Source organism: Falco rusticolus, chromosome 4 (assembly GCF_015220075.1).
Source record: "Falco rusticolus isolate bFalRus1 chromosome 4, bFalRus1.pri, whole genome shotgun sequence".
Lineage (NCBI taxonomy): Eukaryota > Metazoa > Chordata > Aves > Falconiformes > Falconidae > Falco > Falco rusticolus.
In genome coordinates, this window is record NC_051190.1 from 94163175 (window position 1) to 94182716 (window position 19542).

General features: G+C 37.8%; 1 protein-coding gene across 4 annotated transcripts in view; it reads left to right on the plus strand.

Moving 5' to 3' along the window:
* Positions 1-19542, plus strand: part of SEPTIN7 (septin 7) — an 80757-nt gene that overhangs the window by 45133 nt on the left and 16082 nt on the right. For 3 of the 4 annotated variants that reach the window (XM_037383682.1, XM_037383684.1, XM_037383683.1), the window contains exons 4-7: positions 8011-8117; positions 14418-14518; positions 15019-15153; positions 18139-18256. In XM_037383682.1, coding sequence (XP_037239579.1) covers positions 8011-8117; positions 14418-14518; positions 15019-15153; positions 18139-18256 — 461 coding nt within the window. Of the gene's footprint in view, positions 1-7782; positions 7916-8010; positions 8118-14417; positions 14519-15018; positions 15154-18138; positions 18257-19542 lie in introns of those variants that run through there. The other variant, XM_037383685.1, reaches the window with a different exon arrangement.

Here is a 19542-nt window from a genome sequence, read left to right on the forward strand (position 1 = left end):
GGTTTTATTTCTGCCCAAGTAATGAAAGATCCTACTGTGACTAATTAATCTGTGATCTGTTGATTAATATACCTTTCATTCTTGAGTTGGCAAATGTTAAAAATTTTGTACTGGAAATGCTGTACCATTAGTTGTCAATAGTAATGTATAGATGGCAAATTTCATGTTTGTGTCATGTCTTTGTATTTTTTTTTAATTCCCCAATTATATGAATTTTAAAAAAATAAATAACTCTGGAGACATATACAGTGGCAAAAGTAAAGTCCAGCTTTGCAGCTTTCTCTAGATGCATAATTTTTCCAGACCAAGCAGTCGTGGTCTCAGATATATGCTTTGTCAGCCGTAAAGAGAGTATCCTTCTTAAGCATCTTTCACAACTGTGTTTTGTTCTTCTTGCTTTCATTTTGAAGCAATATGGGTGTTTTCTTCTTTTGTGAAGGCTATTTATTTTGGCTTTGTGAACGCCTGTGAAAATTCAAGGTATATGCTGGTTATGAGGTTGTCCTGGAACTCTGCAGTTTGTCATTTCCAATTGAATCCCTTAACCTAGTTATTTCACAGACAGCTTGTGCATTTAGGTTTCCTGTGTAGGTTAGTTTTGACAACTTCTTGTTGCTTGTAATGTTTCTGAAACTGCATTGCAGTATGACTACTGCTTGATCAGACATAGGAGTTTTCCATAGAAAACAGTGAAGTAAGCTTTGGCAAGCCTGGGCTGCAGCTGCTAACTGCGTACTTGTAATTCCATGCGAGCTTGGATGCTGAAGCCCAGGTTGTCACATTTCAGCTGTTGTTGATACTAGATATGGGTGGACTAATGCCATGGGATTTTTTTTTTGTTGTAATTCTGCAGTCATGTTGAAGGACTAAAATCACAAGTTTCTATTCATTTTTGGTTCCTTGGTTTTACTACACTAGAACTTCTTTTAAACTGTTGACAACTTGCTTCCTTTGCCTCATGTTTAAGTAACATATCCTATTTTAAATGGCTACTTTGCAGACATGCTACTTATCAGGAGCAAAGCCTATGTACATAATTAGAGCAGATGTGACGTCCTTCATGAAGCGCCACATATTCTTTGACTTCTGAAATGTTGTTGGTGGTTTTGTTGCACTGAAGAGGTCTATTTCTAAATAGAGATTTTTACATTTACCATCCCCTCTCTTTGGAAACTTGTAGTCTTGATTTACCTCATCTGTCTGGTGTCATCTTTCCCTCATTTTCCCATCCTCAAGCTCCTAGTGCCCTGGTTTGCTGCATCGCTTTTGCCTCACCATGAATTTTAGTGCAAGTGGTGGGTTTGGAGTAGGGGACCATTTATTTTGGCAGCAGTAAAAATCTCGCCTGTGAAGCCATTGTTTCATGGCCATTTTAACCTGTCTGTTGTAAAAAGCTAGAACTGTTTCTGCTTTGAGGGGAAATAATAATACTTGAAAAATGCTACCTAGAATCTGTTGCAATATTCTTTTGAAGTACTTCTCTGCTTTTAATGGCTTTTCTGAATCATTGAAATGCCATCTGTGACAAGAGCAATATACCAAGAGTCTGTCCTCAGTTTTTGCACTTAAAATTTAAATTTTGCTCTAAGAAAGTTGATGAGATTGTCCTACTGTATCCTGAATGCTCAAATTTTGTTGCTGTTGATGCAGTTGCTGATAGGCAAAAGTGAATTTATTGCTGGTAGATTTCCCCATTACTTTGTTTTGCTAGGATCAGCTTTGTGGCTGTAACAGATGTTACTTTCATAATTTATGCTCCAAATTCATGTTGTGAAATGGTGGAGCTTTGGCTTTCTTTCCTTTTATAAACTTCTATAAAATACAAAGCTGAGCTTTTTGCAAGATTTCACATGATACCATCCTACGTGGAGCTGAAATACGTGGGAGCAGCTGTGCAGCATGATACTGCTCCTAGCCATCCTCCGGACGGGTTTAGTTTGGATTTTCTTGTCCATTTCTCGATATGTTGATTTGTATTTTGTAGAGCACTGAACACAGGAACTAGCCTTTACAAAAGCTTCTAAAATCAGACTTAAAATTAAAAGCATCTTGTAGTCTTCATTTTTTGTGGTCATCTAAAATGACATGTCAGAGCATAATTTCCCCTTAGTGAGAGGACGATTCCATCATACCGTTCGGTATAGTTCAGGCTCTTTGATTATTCATGTAGCTTCACTTCTGTATAAAAGTAAAATCATCTGTGTTACAGTGCCATCAAAGCTGTTGCACATTTGCATAAAGCTGCAGGTGCTGTCATGCAGGTAAACTGAATTGTACAAGGATGAAAGATGAAATGCATTAATTTTTTTTGTCTTTTGACAAGCTTTTTACCCCTCTTTGAATCACTAGCATCAAACTGATGGGATTATATTTTAGGCAAGATCTGTCACAATAATCAGAATTTATAAAATGGAAAAAAAATCCATGAAAAAAGCCTCACCTGCTAAAAATAAAATATGCTTTGATTTAAATAGTCTGTATATGTTAGTTGCGGAGAAGTACATAATTTTTCTTTTGAATTTTATCCCTGTGTAACAACTCTTTGGAGCTATCAGATGCACTAAAAATCTCTGCCCCCTCACATCAAAGAAGAAAAGTATTGCTGGATATCTTTGTTCTGATAAAGCAGTAAAGCCACTGCAGATTGTGTCCGTTTGTATCAAGTAACTCTTAACTGCAGGCTTCCTTCTAGAATGCAGTGGAAGCTTTTAAAATAAATTGTGCTATTTGTAGAAAACTCATTTACCCTGGGTTGTTAGGTGTTGGTGGCTTGTCTCTAATAAGCTACAAGCCCCATTGGGATGAGTTACCTTCCCTTGTCCACTAGAGCTGTTGGCATTAATGCACCTTCTGAATCTGCAGTTGCTACAGTTCTCAGTTAATGGATACAGTGATGGAGACTGGGTCATCTTCTTGGTGACAAGACATGAAGCATACTTCTTCGAGCATTTTAACTGAAGTCTTGGTTTATGATGCTGTGAATTGCCAAAAGCATTTTCCTTGCAGATTCTGAGGCAGTCTTGTAGTCCCACCTGGAGTCTGGGAAAGCAACTTGAAATGCCTAAGTACAGATAGCATGTGTGGTCACATTCCCAGCGGTGCAGTTGATTGTCACAGGGTGTAAGCATGAAATACTGTTTGACTGGTAGATAGCCAAGTAATTGTTAGTGAAGAATAGAGGAACTTCAGGTGACTTCTGCATGAGTAAATTCTTTCGTATTTAATGAAGAGGTAGGAAATAGAATGTGCAGAGCACACTGACACTGTTCAGTATCAGTTAGTGATCTTGATCACTTGACATGTTTAATGAACTCTCGTATGGGGTCATAAATCTAAGAATGTAAGTAATATTTTTAAGTTCAGGGCCTGGATTTTAGAAAACAAGATCCTAAAAACACGATAGAAAACTGATCCTGGATTTTCAGAGTGATGTGGTAGCTAGAAGATGTAGTGTGGTGTATTATCAAGTGATGTATTATATGAATGAGAAAATAGCAGTCTCCAAAAAGAGTTAAATATCAGATTGGAAACTGAGTTGGAGTGGACTGCTTGTACATTTCTGTTGTAGGTGTTTGCGTAAGAATGGTTGAGGCTCAAAAGTTGGAGTAGGTTGGAAATGTACCACTTTCTCAATGTGTCACAACAGTGAATGGTGAAAAAAGCAGTATCATTAAGGTTTAAGGATAACAGTTAATGTCTATTATCACAGGGAGGAGATGCTTGCAATTTAAGTTTCTTTGCAGTAATAAAGTTGTAATGAGCTGATGGTGGATAGAAGTTGAAGTGAAAGAAAACCCCATATACTGAACACTTGCAATTTAGCTGCGAATAGATTTTTCTAACTGATTATCACAGATCAGGATTTCTGGTTCCTTTACAGAGAGTGGTTTGGAAATGAAGGTGAAAGATTTATGTAGCTCGGTTGAGAACAACCCGAGTTACTTTATTTTTCACTTCTGGAGCACTGCTTTCCCCCCAGTCCCATAGATTGCGTTTCATTGTTCCGTTTTTTGAAATTGTTAATTGTCCATACTTATCTGCACTAATATTATTCTGGAGACTATTTACCGTGGTTGTTGTTAGTCTGTTCTGACCCCAAAAAACTATGTTCAAGATAAAACCCAAAAAGCTGAATGTGTTGAATGTGTTGGTGTGGGGTTTTTTTCTTTCTTTCTTTCTTTCCCTTCTCATGTTACAGCTGGTCTCATCTGTGTGGAGAAAAAGGGAAGTACCTGATCAGTGTTTTGTTCACAGAAGAAGAAATTATGCTATCCAAGGTTAATTTTAAGTGATATGCGTTGGGCCATCTGTATAAAGATGCTAATTTTTGACAGGTTAACACAAGTGTAAAAGAAAAGCTCCAATATTTGTACAGCCATTTAGAAATTCATAGGCTTGAGAAGAGTTGGAACTTCTGCTAGTCCTGTAAGGGCTGACAAAAAATTCTGTGCTTTGCAAGACTGACAGGAGTGTGTTAGTAAAGTACATGCTTATTTCTACCAGGAGTGGCCAGCTCCATTATTTTAATGTGATTACAGAGGGAAAATAGCTTGAGAAAACGTTGAAATTTTGAAACACTAATTTTCTGATAAACGTGAGACACAAAATAATGAAGAAAAAGAACAGTGTAATTGTCCAGAAGAACCTGAAGCATATATGAAACATTAAGTGGGAGAGTGAGGGCAAGGTAAAAGCAGTAGCTGGATATCAAAAAAGATTAAACTCTTGGATTCAGGGTTACCCTGCAAAGTTAAAGCGTTTTTTAATTTTCTTTTGGAAACAAAACATTTCATGCTGAAAACAGAAGACACAAGGTATTTCTAAAAATTACTCTGTTAGGCAGTTAGATCCAACTGCATCATGGCACATTGAATGATTGGAAGTTATTACTGCTGAAATGGTTCTATTACATTGTATTCTTATGCCACTTTTATGTAACGGTGAGAGGGCAAAATCCCATCAGAAATGCTTAATGAGTGTGGGAAGATGCATTTTATATGGATGTTTGGGTGGGGTTTTTTTATGTTAAGGCAAAGTAAATTCCACTTGTTTTCCCTGTTCTCTTGTGTTTTGTTTTGCTGTATTCATAGTCCATTGCATCCTTGAAAGCTGCATTCCCGGCCTTTCCAGTAGGGAATCCTTTCAGGTGAATTTGGTTGGAGCAAGGTTCTACATGGGAAGAGCAGAGGGTTTTGTTTGGGGGTGTGTGTTTAGGTTTTTTTTCTTACCATACTGTTAGCTAAGGTCAGAATATTTTATTGTGTCCAAAAAGGCTGCTAGAATTGTTCAAATACACTTGGTTTCTTTTAATTTTGCTTCCCTTGTAGTCAGCAGAGACATTCCTGTTTTATTACAGTGGAAGCAGCATGACTCCCCATAGTACAACATTGAATGTTTCGGTACAGGTTTTACCTACAGTTTCAGTGTAACTGTTTTATTTGATATTATAGCCTTTTACTACCGTTATAGGTGTTGACTGTTACATGGTCTAAGGCACAACTGCATCCAGGATTGATGTATTGATGCAAACTCTTACATGTGATACCGCAATCACTGGTAGCATTTTAGCAGTTCAAACTGTTAAAAATCAATACTGGCTGATGAAAGTTGCTGACTTTAGTGTTATCTAGGGGTATGTAAGAGGCTGGGCACCTTTGGGAACAAGGTGGTGCATAAATACCCTTAGCATACTTGTCTTTTTCACTAATTTCAGCTCAAAACTGCCTTCCCATCCTTGCTGCTGTAAGGGAGGGGGAAACAAACCTCAAACCTCTCAGAGTGTAATGCTTCAGCAGTTCTGGAACTACTTGGTATGGAGTGCCACAGCTGCAGGAACCATCTAGGGCAAGCTGCTGGTTTTCCATCACATTCTTTCAAAGCTGAAAATCTTATTTCCATATGTTGAATTTCAATGGCAACTTGACAAGCACTGTGATTTTTCAGGAGAAGTGGTTATTCAGAGTGTTTTCCACTTCAAATTCTGTAGCACATCCAGACCAGCAATAACCCTAATAGAAGAGAGGAGAAGGGATAACCCTTTTTTGTATATTGAATTAGAATCTGACACACAAATCTTTCTTCAATAGTGCAGTAGAGAGCCTTTTCCAAGATTATGTTCACCTAAAGAAGTGATGTTTGCTGAAAGGCTATGAATTGTACTTTGCAAAATTGGACCCCTCCTTTCAAGGCATCCCGTAGATGGATGAAACGCTATTCCGTTTAACTGGAATGATATGTGCATCTTGGGCAGAGTTGTGAGATGGAGGTTAAACTTGAAACTAGCTGCCGCTATGAGGCTGGAAAGCTGTGAAGCTTCTTTCTGCTGCAGACCTGGTAGGGACCCTAAAGGTCTTGCAAGTGCAGATGATGTGTCCCCCTTACAGTGCCTAGAAGTGTCTGGTTGTATTTACCACATAGTTCTGAAAGGTCTAGTGCAGCAGACCACAGAAATAGTCAAAACCTGCGGTGGTAGTGATGAAATGCTTGTCAGCAAGCCTGTCCCCTCTGGCTCACAGGTAGTTGTTGTGTTTGGGTTAGTGTTCCCAGCACCGCTATTATGGGGTTATAACTTGAGCATCTCCTTGTTCTTTGGCTGCTGTAGCCAGAGCCTGCTTGCAGCAGGGGCCAGCTCATCTGTTGGACAGGGTGGGGTTTGAAGAACAAGCGCTACTAATAACTTAGCCAGCCTGCAGGAGCTCTGGTTGCAATGTTTCATCAGCTGCTAATCCGTTTACAGTATAGCTAATCAGATTGCTCTGTTCCGTGCTGCAGAGACCTTGTGCTGTGCCATTGTAATTGAGATGGCTGATGTGTATAAGCTAGCTTGTGTATGAAATCGAGCTGGCTATTACAGGCAAGACAAGGTCTTGTCTGCTGAGGTTTGTAACTGCTTTGTTTTGTAGCTCTCTACTACTTGCATTAACTCAGGGCACTTCAGTTTTGAAGCTTTCTGAGTTTAGTCTTTAAATCAACCATTATTTGTTGGGAATGGAGGGATTAGCAGGTTAGGCTTTTTCTTTTCAAAGTGCGGGGGCAGTGCAGCTCATTCTACTCCCTTAGTGAAACTATATAGTTTGCACCCAAATTTGTTAGCTTAAGAGCAAATTCCTGCATGACTGTTTAGGTCAATGACTACCAGCACTGCATATGAAAACTTAAACAGAAAACATCATTTTCATATGCTTATTTTCCTTGGTTCTTGTTGCCAGTGTGAATTGCTGTGTTGAAGTAGATTCTTTACAGTAGAAAAATAAGCAACTTTTTTTTTTAAATACTGTAATAAGTAGTTGATCTGAAATTCTTGCTCCTGTCTCTGTAGAGATGTAAATGGGGGGTAAGCTTTGCTGTGGGGACTTGTAACTGTATTTGCTTGGATTGTTGTGGCAGTAGTGCCTCCAGATTCTTTAGCAAGGCTGGTTTATTATTGCTGATGAACAAATTGGTTTTGTTTGTTGGTTTGTTTTTTAATCTCCCTCCCCTGCCCCAACAACAGAATTCCCAGGCAAACCACAGTTCTGAAACTTCATTTTAGCTCTTGTAGCTTTAGTAGTGAGACTGAATTAATTTTCACTTTTTTCCCCCACCCACGGCCTCACCCCCTTTCTTTTTTCCCCTCCTTGATGATAAGACTCTCAAATAATACTTGAAATAAAGGAGATATTGTGACACCAAAGCAGGCTAAGCTAGGAAGTTATACCAGGAAGATAGCTTGTTTATAAAATTTAACGTGGGGTGATATCATCTTTGTGTTGTAACAGGAGCAATGGAGAAGAGCTAAATGCACTCAATCCTTAATGTGATCAGAAAAATGAACATCTATAGAATCCAACAGTGACAGTTGGATTTGCATGGTTTTCCTTGAAATTCAAAAACATGACAGGTTCTCAAAGCCTTAGAGCGGAGTGCATGTTTTCAGGTACTACATTTGAAAAGTATTTGAAATATAGATCTAAATGTTTATACCTGCTGTGATACTCCTGGTTTTACTGACACTGTTTTGTTTTCTTCCAGGTGAATCTGGACTGGGAAAATCAACATTAATCAACTCATTATTCTTAACAGAATTGTATTCCCCAGAGTATCCAGGTCCTTCACACAGAATTAAAAAGACTGTACAGGTATGTCTGGGAAAAAACTGCACCTTGAATGAAGTAACTTACAATCTAGTAATGCAAGGTGATCCAGTTGTCACATAAGCACCTGTATTTCCAGTAAGTTTAGCAGTTATGTGAAGCACCAAGAAAGGCTCAATGTGTCTTTCAGTGTACCTTAGCAATACAAAACTTCCAGGTTCTGAAACTGGTAGTCTGTTGAAGTGTGGGAACCTTGAAGTCAAGTACTTTGCATGCTGCCTGTATTTTAGAAACCTTATATGGCTGCAGTTCTCTTTGGAAATGGGATGTTTTATTATCAGTAAAAATACTGAGTGTATCTGTAGAAATATACAGATGTGCACTAACCCCCTTGACTGCTTAAGGCAGACATTTAGAAACTGTGTTAAAAGATTTGACGTAAGTGTAAGGACATAAGGTATGAAAGTATCCACCAGTCTTCTGCAGCCTGTATCCTTTGTCGTGCATTTTCTAATTATAAGTTGTTATTCTGAAACCTGTCAGGGGCTAGGGTGAACCTGGCTGACTTTTAAGTACTAGACTCCGTGCTTAGGCAAAAAAGATGTTCCTGCAAGTACATGATACAACAGAATTATTTAGTCAGGCTGGAAAACTGAAGTTGATCCATTCATTTTGTGTAATAATTTGCTACTGATCAGTTATATGTTTCTCTCAAGAAAAGGAGCATGCTTTTTGTATTATTAAAAATGTTATTAGGAAAAAAGAAATTTCCTAATAGGAAACACCTTCCACACCTAATAGGAAGAAATAAATAAATAATGTTGTGGGTAGCATAGGAAATAATTATATTTCAGTGGGCTGTTTTCTGCCTCCACAGCTGAGCAGCTGAATAAGGATGCATAAGCTCTGTTCATCTCTGCTGATGCACGTTAGACACTTGTTTAAGATTTTCATGAATATAGCTTGTAATAATCTAACTTTGTACAGATGAGGACCGGGGGTGCTCAGCATTGCTTCTGTTGTCCAGCCCAATTCTTCCAGCTGCAAAATGACAGCCTCAGACCACCTCAGCTGTGGCTGAAGTGATTTTGCAATTACAGAGTGGTCATAAGCGTTGTGTTGAGTTAGGAGGGTATGCGAGGTGCTAAACAGAAGCTGTAAAATCAAATGTTTTATTCAATGAAATCAAATAACTGCTCCAGTGCTATGATCCACTGACCTTACTGGTTTGTGGGGCTTTTGGTTTGTGTTTTTTAGAGGGGTTTAGGGTAAGGCTTTTTTAATCTAATCTCAAAACATTGAATAATTACCATTGGGCCAGGAAAACGTTATGCTCATACTAAGAAGGTTAAATGATGTTGCTTGTCAGCTCAGCATCAATCTTGAATACTAATACAAAATGCATTTGCTGTGGAATATCAATCCTTTAATTTGGAAGAAAGCTTTTGAACATTCTGAGCTTATTTCTCTAAGCTTTGGTCATGTCTATTAAGCTGTTTTATTGGTTTAATATAAAAGCATAGCAACTCTGACAAAATGACTTAAAACTTGCTAGCAGGGGCATTGGACCGTTATTTGAATTAGAAAGGTGGAATTTATGTACCTGTTTCAAAGAGATGTTAAGTGGGATGGAAAAGGTGTGCAAATAGTTAAGCTCTGGTATAATATGAATAATATGAAATAATCAGTGCCTGTTGGAAAACTAGGTAGGAGGATGACCTGTTTTTTATTGGAAGAGAGATGTAGTGTGATTCCATTCATTACTGTTCATTATACATTGGTTTAGCGGAAGCTAAACTAATTCAGGTTATGTTCATTGAATTATAGTTTAAATAACTTAATGATGTGTTGGATTCCCTGTCATTGGAAGACTTAATTTTATTTTTTAGATTGGGAAAAGTGGGAAGAATTTACATACAGACTAACAAAAACAATAACAAGACATCTTTCAAAGATAACTCAGTGCTGCCCTGTCTAAAGGTGGATCAGTGTAAGAAAAATTGAACTAAAACTGTGCACATAGCTTCTGGAATCAGAGTTAACTACTTTCATCTGTTAGGTGGCAAGGTTAGATGATCTGTTCATGCTGACCTTTTGAATTCTTCAGAGGTGATTTGATTTTTATTGATCTACTGGTTGAAGACAACCCCCATATTTTTTGTTAAGCTTCACTTAATTTTTTTTTTCTTTTTTTCTTTTTAAGGTGTAGGGTAGGGGGTCAGGGCTTGAACAGAGCCCTGGCTGAAAAGCCATTGCATTTTTTCCTACATCCACTGTGTGGGCTAAAGCCTGAGGGTGGACAAGAGCTAGCCAAAACTACTTTCAGTACTGGGGTCTGTCATGACTCAGAAAATAATATGATTTGAATAAAATACATTTCAAGACCACCTTCCACTAAGAAATTACTGCTTACTCTTATCTGAGGGGTTTTTTGTTTGTGTATACTTGTAGTGCAATGTTGCTTTGCTTTCAGTTACTTGTGCTGAATGAAAAATCGGTAAGCATGGCATTTTAAGAAGGAAACTGAAACTGTCTTATTTAATTGTCAGTGTCTAAGTGAGGATAAAACTGTTTCCCCCTACAACCTTGAAAATCTAGTGGGTTTAATAAAAACATAAAATGTGTATGTTGTGGAGGTGATTCCAGTCAAGCATTAAATCAAAGAACCAACAGTGGGAGCTGCTATTTGGATCCACATGGGATTTGTACTCTTTGCCAGTGTAAATCTGTCTAAGCTGAGGATGCCAAAGGTTTTGTAGAGTAGAGATGAGACAAGCCACCAGAGCATTCTAAAGTCTTGGTGGTGGTAATCACCTGTTTCTATGTGGTGAGAATAACTTACTGATCAGAAACTGTGTAAGATCTCGCATAGATAAATACAAACTGGTTTGGGCTTGAAAACAATTGCAGTTTCAAGTTGTTTTGTGAGGCAGGTCCTTTGTATTAATTTAATGGAAAACAGAAAAACGGTTAGTAGTAAGTGATTTGATGTCAGATGAATTTAAAGGAAACTTCTTCAGAAATGATGGGGTATGAAATATATTTTCTCTGAACATCATTTGACTATCTTAGAGTATGGTAAGAGCTTGTTTAATCCATTAGAAGTAGTCAAGCTGTAACAAGCATCATGTTGTGAATGCTGTGTTGTAACTGCCAAGGAGATCAGTGTGACCCAGTTGACTGGAGTGCATGGGAAAATGGCTGTTTGGAGGAGACTTTTATTAAAACGTTTTAAATTCCAGGACTCGAACTAATGTTTTCTATTAATCCCTTGGGAATACTTGTAAATCAGATGATAGGATGCAGTTGGATTCTTAACTATGAATGACACTATTTTACAGTAATTTTTCTGGATCTTTTCCAGATGTTGCTGCCTTCTGTGCCTTTGACCATGTATGGACACATCTATTTAGGCTAGAAAAATGCAACTTTACAGAGGCCTTACGGCAGGTTCTTCACCTACTATCTCTTACCAATAGTCTCTACCACTTACAATATACGGTGGATATCATCTGATTGTCCACAACACAAGCATAGGATATTTAATTTGATCAACTAATGTTTCTTGTTCCGTAGGATTTTGAAAACCCTGCTCTGATAGCAAGATACTTACATGAATTTATGGAAAGTAAGAATAAATTTAAATCCTCACCACCCAGTAAGGTATTAGCACTGTCTGCAGAGATTCAGTTACTGCAGGCAAAAGTTACTGCACCTTTGTCAGAAGGTGGCTTCACAAATTCGCCACATTTAAATTTTACAAGCATACAGAATCGGGAAAAATGTTTGGCGTGGCATTTCTGAGTATCTCCTGACCTTCCTTTTCCTTTGTTATAAACACATGTTCAAGATAATGGTTTATTAATTGCTGCTTTTGTAAAAGCATTCCACTGTGAGTACTTAATAATTTAAAGATTCTCCTTGGGAATTTTTGTGCTGGAGAATAAAGCTGATACCTTGTAAGCACTTGGCAAGAGTACAGCTCGTAACATTACCATCTCTAATATTTTGAAAGCGTTAGGAGTTTCTTAACACTTGCAAAGAGCTCAGTTATAGGAGGGCATTGTAGTTACTATATGCAAGAAAGCAAAAAGAATACAAGGCATCAGAAGTTAATCTGTGTGCTAAAACTTGACAGTAGTAAACTCTTGGCTGAGTAGACTGTGTGACTGGGGATTACTGTCGTGCGTTGTGGCATTCAATAAAATTTCTCTGTAGAACCCTTGAGGGGTAAAAAATTACATTCATCACAATTAAGTTTTTAAAGCACTGCATGTATTCCTAGGTTCTCAAGGTTTTGGACTGGATGCTTTCAGAAAGATAGGAGTTACACAGTTAATGAAAAGGCAGCCTGGTGGTGTCTCAGGCTGTGTGTGTACTGGGGCTTTTTTTTTCTTTTTCTTTTTTTTTTTTTTTTTAACCTTCCTAACCTTTGCAGTAAGCCTGCTCAAGTAGGGGTTTGAATTGGGTGGCCTGGAAGTCCACCCCAACCCCAGGCCACCCCAACCTGGATTCTTGTGAGACTAGCATCTAGGTAAACCAGTGTTGGGGCTGGGGACTCTTTGTTTTATGAAGCTGCTTTACTGATTTTGTATTTGTGTTTTTGTTATGTGAAGAACCAGCTCGTGACAATTGCATGCTCTGGACAGCGATAGTGTAGCTGAGTTAGGTTTTTGACACCTAGCAGTAAAAAGGATTGATCTGGCTCAGATAGGATCCCCAGCGCTGAGCAGATAAAAATAATATCCTGCATACTCGGAGATTAAATGTGGAGCTTTCTTTGCAGTTAGTTACTGCTTTCTGTGGTTTTGTGTATTCTTTTCCTGAATTGGAATCAGTGTTTTGCTTGTGCAAGAGGTATTTAGTTTGACTTTGTGTAGAGTGTTAATTTATCTTGTAGATTGACATTGCATCACGTAACCAGTGATTGCAAAGTGTTTGTAACAATGTTCAGGTGTGGCTGTGAGAGTGTCTGTTTCACCTATATAACTAGGGATGTGCAAGTGCTTGAGCTGCGTTGATACAATCTCAGATCTTGAGCTGGTCAAGAGACCATCCAGATAGGATTTACTTTCAGAGTAGAAACTTTGATAACTCTTCACTGAATGTTCTTGTGGGTGTTCGCCTGGTTATATTTAACTTTCTTTTTTCCCTCCAGTTAGGGTTCAGGAGACTTAAGAAATGTTAAGCAATGTGCAACCAGGTGGCATCAACGTCTGCCAACTCGTGTGTGGCTCTGAATAAATGGCTTCCGTTGTTCATTTCTTGAATCCATATCTTGAAAACAGCATCACTAGTGATTTAATAGATATTGTCTTAATATCAGGGGAAAACTGTTTAAATGTGTGAGCAGTTGGCAAGAGCCAACGTGCTCACGTGAGTTTGTAATTTGTAATTTCTTGCTACTGTGGATCACACTGATACGACAGTGCTGTACAGCACTTTCTTAAGCAGATACACTTGACGTTGGCATTGCCAATAATTAAGGAGGTATTGGCAGAAAGAAAGGGGTAGCAGTCAGTTTGCTGTTCAGCCTAAGTTGTCTGTGTCATGACGTGTTTAATCTGTTTGATAACATGCTCACTGCAAGCTGACTGAGCTGTGCTGCCGATGGGTGGTCACAACTTGAGGCACGCATTCCCACGCCCAGATCTCACATCGTGCCTTGTGCTGATGCAGTTGCCTTCTGAGCCAGGTTTCCATCAGTGACCTGAGCTAACAGGAACAAATCCATTACGGTCACATGAGGTCTAGCTCAGCAGATTGCAGCTAGATTATATTACTTTCCAATATCAATCTGTTTGTAACAGGAAACCATCACTTTCTATGATTCCTTTCCCAAGCATTATACTAGCTGAAGAATAAATGTATTCTTAAAAACACATTAACAGGACTAGAAATGTAGTATCTAAGATGCTTGGGGGGAGGTTTAGTTTTGAAAATTGTCATTTTCTTTGAAGTGACAAAGTTTACTCCAAAGTATAATGCCTGCTGTATCAGAATGTCTGGATATCTCAGAATGTAAGTATTTTTAATATATATATTTTTATTTTTTATATTGGCATTAGTATTGTTGGTTAGGGTTTCTCCTGTTGACAGGAGTTAAGATATTAAGGTATCCTATTTACTTAGATGGGTTCTTTTATCACTTTAAATTATGACTCTTCTCTTTAATGATTTTCAATTTATAGAGACTTTATAAGCAAAACATGGATGCAGTATTCGTCTGAAACAGAAAAGTTAGTAATTCTTTGTAAGAGGACTTATTCATGGATTGCTTTTCCCGGTGTTTATGATGAGTGACAAAATTGCTAAAAATTTAATCTTGCCTTATTCATTTTTCAGGTTGAGCAGTCAAAAGTTTTAATCAAGGAGGGTGGTGTTCAGTTACTACTTACAATAGTTGACACACCAGGATTTGGCGATGCTGTGGATAATAGTAATTGGTAAGACATTCTTTCAGTTAGCTTAAAACCTTAACTACTGTAGTTCCAAGTACCTTTATAGCTCCATTGAAATGCTGTCAGCTTTTCCCTTTAAAGTAAATGGAGCATTTGGCTCTTTATCCAGTTTGTGCAGTGTGCAGAACCAACTTCTGTACTGTCACAAGATGTGACCAGTAAAGCGAATTCCTTTGGCTACTGTTCTTAAGTGTTCTATTTAATGCTATTATAATGAAGGTAATTATGTTTGAAAGGGTTTTTCAGTGAATTTACAGATTGTATCTCCAGAGCTATGTAACTTGGATGTATGTTGAGGAGCTGGTCACTTAAAATGTGCTGTGTTGGAATGTCTTAATTAAAAAAAAAAAAAAAAGAAAAAAAGAAAAAAGAAAAAAAAAAAGGGCAAGCCATGGGGAAATAGTGTACATCTATTTCTTAGCAAAGACGGACTTTTTTACGTAAATGATATAACTTACAGGTTTTTATTCATGTAACCTCTGCAGTTGGCAGCCAGTTATCGACTACATTGACAGTAAATTTGAGGACTACCTGAATGCAGAATCTCGAGTGAACAGACGTCAGATGCCAGATAATAGAGTGCAGTGTTGTTTATACTTCATTGCTCCTTCAGGACATGGGTTCGTATTAGTGTATATTGTATTTTCTTTCTCTGTCTTTTATCTTGGATAAACATCCAAATTTGGCACTCTTAGTTCTATAAAGTTCCAAATAGAATTTTCTTAATGGCCTGTAGGCCATCCTTAATTTCAAAGATGAGCTTGCTTTGGCTTGTCAAACATCAGCAAGCCAGACAAGCATAAATTAGAATACGAGAAAACATGATTGCACATCAATTATCTGACAAGGAAAATAGTACTAGAACAATTAAAATTACAGAGGTGTTCGCAAGTGCCATGTATGTTTGTGATCTATATCTTTTGTTCAGATCAGGAGGAGAAACTGGTTCACACTTGAAGCAACAGGATTTTTCCTTTCCATTCTTCCTCCTTCCCTTTGACTTTAATGATAAATTGAAGATGGGAAGTTTCCTGCACGCTTTAATTCACCTGGGGTGTAATCTTTTGTCTAGTGATAATTCCAATATAGGCATTATGGGTTTTTTTTTTCAATTATTATGCAATCTTCCACCCCTGCTTAGTTTTTAACTTGATCAGACTTCTATCTAGTGGTAGAGAGAGAGAACTGCATTTCCAGGGTGTATTAGATGCAGGTTGATTGTGTCTGAAATTGATAAGATGTGAAGCAACCATTGTCTAGCTGATCAAATTTGTCAGACTCTTAAGTTATACCTTCAAAACCAGAAGGAAGAGAAGTAGCCTATGCTACTGTATGTGTCAAAAGTAGTAAAACTTGAAGAGAGCGATGAAGGAATTTTGAGGAATATTCCTCAGGCAGTGAAAAATGCCAGCTATTATGCTCAGTTTCTGTAGCTAGTGTTGGAATGGTTCTAATCATTTTGAGCTAGACAGAGATGTTCCAAATTTGGAAAGGAGTACTGAGGGGTGGAGAAGAGTTGTTCTTCTAGACTTGCCTTAATGAAACATTTTTTGTTGTTGTTCAACATGCATGTTTGTAATGTCAGTTTTGCTCAGCATGCATGTCAATTTTTAAATGCAAACGCTTTAAATCCTTGGCATACACTGTTTTACTAGTGTACAAAATCAAAATATTATCTAAATAAAGGGAAGATGATCAGTTCTTTGTGTTAGTCAATCTTTTTTGAGCTTTTTCAAAAAAACCTTTGTCTTCCCTCCACACTTCTCTCTTACCCATTTAAAGTTTCTAAACTAGTGGGAGGTGCAAATTGTAAGGAAAAATAAAGGTAATACTTCAGTTAAATTAAGTTTTGGTCACTAAATTTGTGAGGCTAAAAAGCTGGAAAAATTTGTTCCTTGCACGGGTATTTCATGTTATTCTTGTGGGGGCCTGTAAAGTTGAGCTGGGTTTGCATAATGTTTTTCAGTTACTGGAGTAAATGCTTGGAATTGTCATCTAATTAAAGGAAATTAATGAAGCACAGAAAAAATGGGTGCTGCTGTTAGCATTCATTTCTTCTTAAGATCCTGTCTTCTCTGAAGGGGCATTGCTTGCTTCCTACCTGTTTTTTGTAGTGGTGCAGTCTTCAGTCATGTTTCCAACAGCACATGCAACCCATCGAGTAATGTACTCTTTGCTTTTAATGCATGATTGTGTTTACATTGAATTAAAGCCATTTGTAGGTGTACTTACTTCATTTGTCCTTATAACTTCATACATTCACAAAAGCCTACTTTTTGCAATCTATAAAGAAGAAAATTATGCAGGTTAGGTCCTTCAATTTAACGCATCCCATTGTTTTTAGCTGGTATCCACATAAACATCTGAATCGATAAGTTAGTTGGTATGGGGGTGGTTACGGGGAGAGAGTGAAGGGGCTGGAGGAGCCTTCCAGGTAAGGGAATGGGGTGATAATGTGCAGCCTTTCTGCAACGCTAGGCTCCTCATGTAAAGGCTTCCTGCTTCAGTCTACACTGTCAGCTGAAGACCTTGAGGTGAGCACTGTCGTCATTCTGAACGTTCTGCTTTGGCAACTGCCCGGCAGCTGGTGTTGCCCTGGGTAGCTTTCTGGAGTGAGGAGAGGGAAAGCGTATTGAGATGGCTAGATAGTTAAACCAGTGCTCTTAATCTAGATGTGCATTAATGTTATTTACTTAACAGAAACATGTTGAGAAGCTGAGAAATTCAGTGACAGGTAGAAATGTTAAAGTGTATATTCTTTAACACTTTATTTATTCTTTTACATATAGTTTGGAAAAGAAGCTAAATTTGAGTACCAACTGAATCTGGTTTTAATGTTCCTAATCCTAATTTCTTTTATATGAAGAGAAATAATCTTGAGTCCTTTAAATGACTCCTTTAAGCCTGACTAAACGCTGAAATTCTGAAGCATTAATGCATCACGGCCTCTGTGGCTTTACTTTATCAAGCAGGAAATATTGACCACTTTGATCCACGTCAATGGTTTTATATACCCATATGGTGGGTGGTTTAGTTTTTATGTCAGTCACCCACTTTCATAATGTTTTTATTGTTATACGTAGCGATTTACAGATTAGATATTTCTACTTCATTTGTACATAGGCCACAGAGTTTATATACTAGATTGCTAAAGACAGTAAAAACCCCAAAACCTCAGAGCCCACTTTCAGGAAGAAGCATAGAAATAAACATTACTTCCAGAAACTGAAACTGCATATGTGAACAGAGCATCATTCACAACTGTAAGCTCTTATCAGCCAGGCTTTAAGTGGGACTGTCTTCCAGCTAATGACACAAGCTTTACTACCTTCATAGGAGAGTTCTTATTACTTGCTTAAATGAGTGTAATTTCAGCTAGCAGTGGTCTCATGACTTCTAGCAATATTAATTTACGACTTACCCTCTGGGCTTGCACAGTTCTGGGGGATTTCCTATAGCAGTCGCAGGTAGCCTTCTGAATTTCATTCAAGCATCTGTCGCTCACAAATCAGTGTCTTAAGGGTAGTTGTCAGGACAAATCTCAAATCATTTGTACATTCTTGTTTAATTAATATAAATTGCGAAGCTCTAATGCTGTCTTTCAGACTTAAGCCTTTGGATATAGAGTTTATGAAGCGCCTGCATGAAAAAGTGAATATCATTCCACTTATTGCCAAAGCAGACACACTTACACCTGAGGAATGCCAACAGTTTAAAAAACAGGTGAGCTGAAAGATTAATATTTACAACATGGGGTAATTTAGTAAGTAGGCCCCTATGGAAATGGTGAGATTTAACTTCTTGCATATGAAGTTTAAACCCTGAAGCAACAACTTGAGACAGCAAAGCTAAGTAATTTATATATCTAGATTTAATTATATTTCTTGGTGAAATAATCTTGTTTCTATCCTCAGGGGGAGAGGTTTCAAGTCTAGTATGTTTCTTGGCAGGTGAAATAATTCACTGCTGAGATAAAAATCAGTCAGGGAGGAAGGGAGCTTTCAAGATTTAGGTGCCAAACAGAAGTTGTGTGCTTGAAAAGATTTAAAAAAAAAAAAAGCTATTTAACAGTATCACAGTAGTATTGATTGTATTGTGGTATTCACTTTTGTGTTGATGCGCTATATTTATTAAAGATGCCTCAGGTATTAGATCAGAATCAGTATGCCTGTTGCTCAGTCTTGGGCTGCGGTAATGTATTTTAAAGACGGTGATACAATGCTAACATTGATACAACTGATAAAATTTCTTTTGTAGAAAAAATTTGGTATTACTGTCTCCAAGTGGTTTATGTTTTATTTCAACTACATGAACAGAGTAGAACATTTAGGCTTTGTTGTATTGTATGAGGAGGATAAGGAGGACCCAGAAAAGGACAAGACAAGGCATGAAGTTTGTTTTATTGAACTGTGTTCAGTCCTAGCTTAGAAGAATACAGGGTCTGAAAAGAAGTTGGTATTAAGAGATGTTGTGTGCAATACTCTTGATCTAAGACTGAAAATGGAAGGACATTTTCTTCCTTGGAGGAGCTTAAGCAAGGTGCTGTAGTCCTGAAGTCTGTTTTGGTTGCATTTTAGGAGGCCTTTTTATGTAAAGAAGGGAGAAAATGGTAGAACGCAGAATATTTCTTAATATATAAGCAGCTTTATCAGTGAGTTGGTGTTAAATAGGGGAGACTTTCCCAAATGAAAATAAGTCCTTATGTGAATTGGGAACTTACATTCTTATAAGAGTGCAAACCCATGAACCAGAAATATTCCCCAAGGCTCTGCAGTGTAGCTGTTGGCTTAATGGTCTAATACTTTTCCGTTTTAAAATTCTGGAAAACTAATCAGCTTGTTTTTGAAAATAGCCTTCAGGCAAATCAAGCACCAAAACAGCACAGTCTCATTTTTGATGACGCTGTCAGTTATTCTTAAGTTTTCATTAGTGCTTGCAAATACTTTTCAACACAGCTAACTGCTAGAGTCAGTCCATCAGTCACAAGCTCTATTAAAATGGGCAGGTGA